Source organism: Belonocnema kinseyi, chromosome 4 (genome assembly GCF_010883055.1).
Source record: "Belonocnema kinseyi isolate 2016_QV_RU_SX_M_011 chromosome 4, B_treatae_v1, whole genome shotgun sequence".
In the NCBI taxonomy this organism is placed as follows: Eukaryota; Metazoa; Arthropoda; class Insecta; order Hymenoptera; family Cynipidae; genus Belonocnema; species Belonocnema kinseyi.
The window spans coordinates 100,229,667-100,232,666 of NC_046660.1; the positions used below are offsets into that span (position 1 = coordinate 100,229,667).

The 3,000-nt window shown below is 26.8% G+C and overlaps 1 protein-coding gene across 1 annotated transcript; it reads right to left on the reverse strand.

The window, feature by feature from the left end:
• Window positions 1-1,753: 1,753 nt before the first annotated feature.
• LOC117171023 (transducin beta-like protein 3) lies at window positions 1,754-2,922 on the reverse strand. Its single transcript, XM_033358068.1, has 3 exons — window positions 2,757-2,922; window positions 2,595-2,646; window positions 1,754-1,969 (listed from the first exon to the last, which is right to left on the reverse strand). The coding sequence occupies exons 1-3, from the start codon at window positions 2,780-2,782 to the stop codon at window positions 1,754-1,756; spliced, it is 294 nt and encodes a 97-aa protein (XP_033213959.1). The 5' UTR covers window positions 2,783-2,922.
• Window positions 2,923-3,000: the final 78 nt, after the last annotated feature.

A 3,000-nucleotide genomic window follows, 5' to 3' on the forward strand; every position in this document is an offset into this window, starting at 1 on the left:
TAATTGGCAATCAAGCCCTGGAAATTTAATTGTATGGGGTTAAAATATATTGTTTTCCGAAGCAAAATATGAGACACGGATTTTTTTACAAAAAAATTCGAATTAAAAGATGGCAAATAGCGATGTTATTCGTCTTTTTAAGTAATTAATTATAAGTAGAGTTAGATATAAAATGTGGCATATTTCAGACCAGATAAAATATCGTAATGATGTTGAGAAGAGCCTTTATAAAATTTTCGTATCAACGTTTCGAGAGTCAAATGCTATCCTCGTCAGGAAACAGAAATCCAATGTCAAAATATAAGTCTTTAGATTTTAAAAATAGGAAGTCAAAATTTTGGTTTTAATAATTATATTCTTTAAAAAATCTCATCTCGAATTTGTTCTGTAAAAATACATTTAAACTGTTCATGTAGAGAGAAATTTTAAATTCTTAACACAAAAAGAATCATATACGATAATAAGAAGAAAAATTAAAAAGGTACAAATTGAAAAATCCTTTAACTGTGTTGTTAATGTTTAAATTCTATCATTAAAAAAAAATATATTTCTTTCTTTGTTTTTGGCTTTTTGAGTCAATCAACAAGCCATGTCGAGGTAATAGTTACTGGTAATACAATAATTTTTTTTCTAATTCTATAACTTCGTAATTCATATAAATTAATTATATTACCAATAACAGTTACTTCGAATCTATAAATTCTGTGTCATTTTACATTTGAGGAACCTTATATTTCTGACTGTTACTACGACACTGCTCTTTTAAGGCTTAGTTAATTCATGTTATTACCTCTTTCACTCGAAGTTAGCCTTTAATATGAAGCGGAACCTGCGTTCTGTTTCCTCTTTCAAAATTAAATTTAAAAGTTTGGTGAATAATTTTTAATGTTGATTAATTATTGATGATCTTTATAATTTTAAACATGATAGAATTAATATGAACAGCACAGATAAAGGATTTTTCAATTTTTAACTTTTAATTTTTTCTCTACATTTATAATTTAAATGCTTTTCACAGAACAAATTCGAGATGAGAATTTTTTTTTAAACATGATTATTCCAACCAACATATTGACTTCCTATTTTTGAAATCTAAGTGTTTATATTTTGATATTGGATTCCTGATGAGGAGAGCATTTGACTCTCGAAAGGTCGACAAGAAAATTTAATAAAGGATCTTCTCAACATTATTACGGCCTTTTATTTGAAATGAAGTATGTCACCACTCTACTTATAATACAAGAAAATTGTTTTTATGAACTTGGGACTATTAGGCAAATTATGAAAAAAATCATTAAAGTCTAATTTAAAAATTAGTATCTTGGCGAAAAATTGACATAATTTAATTTTTTGAACGGCAGCTGGTACTGCAATCTAAACTCTTTAAAATTAATTAAAGAACCCTGAAAATTTCTAGAAATACAAAATGGCGTACATATTTCGATTAAATAAAAAAGTAATTTTCTCAAGCAAGTTTTTTGTTTTGGTAATTATATTTTCGGTATTTTTTCCAACTTTAGGGCTTTTTCTTTTTTCAGCAAAATTATGTCATTCAGGCAATGAATTTCGGAAAATTATACTAATCTTGGGAAAATTCATTCACAAGTTTCGTAAATTTGAGATAATTCAAAAAAACTTCAGATAAAAATTTCGTAATTTTCAGTTACAATTACGGAATTTTTTGACACTCTGTATCCGTCAACTAAAAAAGTGTTATTGGAAAAATTGATAATAAAATAAAAAAAAATCTTAATTAATTACCTTCCCAGTTCCATAATTTAAAAAGACCACTTTTGTGTTGAGTTACGACTAACAGATCGTCACAACTAAGGGCAAAACTATTTATAGGATCTTCTTCTTGGTCGTTTTCAGACTTTCCGATATTAGATATGATTAAACCTTTGTTTACTGATAATACAGAGACTGTTCCTTTATTTTGACAAAACAGATGCTGTCCGTCTTTGCTCCACTGGAATGATAATGCCAATTAGGAAATGAAGTAATTTTCTATTTCAACTGATAAAATTTGATACAATTACATATTTATAGATCCGTTTTTGAGATAATTTAATGTAAGGGTTTCTCATTAACTTTAAGATTTCTGAAATAAATTCTTTTACATTATCTATTTATCTTTCATAAATACTTAAAGTAACTTAAATTATTTTTTAGAGCATTTAACAATTGGAATCGGGAATTTATTTAAAGAGAAAGGTAGAACAATGGAATTGAAAAAAATATTGTCTCACCTATAAATAAAAAAATACAATATCATTGTTTTAAATATGAATTAATTTCGCATATTGTAAACAATCAACCATGGGTTGATTTTACTTTGCAAAACAAATTTAAAAGTTCCGAACTTCAAGTTAACGATAGTTTAAAAGATGAAATAATTATTCAATTACACGATAAAACTAAGAATTTGGATATTAAATAAAGATAACATTAATGATAAATCGAAAATTTTCAAAATCTATTTACATCAAAAACGAAGTTTGTAGGTTATGTTTTCGTTTATATCAGTGAATCCGCGATGCTGTTAATATTACGGATATTTTGGTAATTACATATTAATTTGTATTAAAGCTCACCAAAATATTTCCTCCAGTATAAAATGCTCCATGCTGAGATTCAACTTCAAAACTGTAAAAGAAAAGATTTATCAGATTAATGACCATAACCCCAAAATTATATAAAATTGTATTAATCTATTAACAGCTTTAAAACAATGAAATAATCAGATAATTACTTACGCCTCTTTTAATGTAGATTCACCCATGCTGTATTTTCAAATAAAAATCATTCAATAAATAAGTACATCAGTTTTTTATTACTTTTTTGGAGCAGAAACGATCGTAAATAAATCCACGTGATTTCCTTGCCGAAAAGATGTCGTCTGCACTGCACGAAGTAGTTGGCGGTCGTCTGCATGAAATTTTTTCCTGAGAGCTGACGTCAAAGACACGTCTGATGTGCTGCGAAAAATTAATTTCTAAT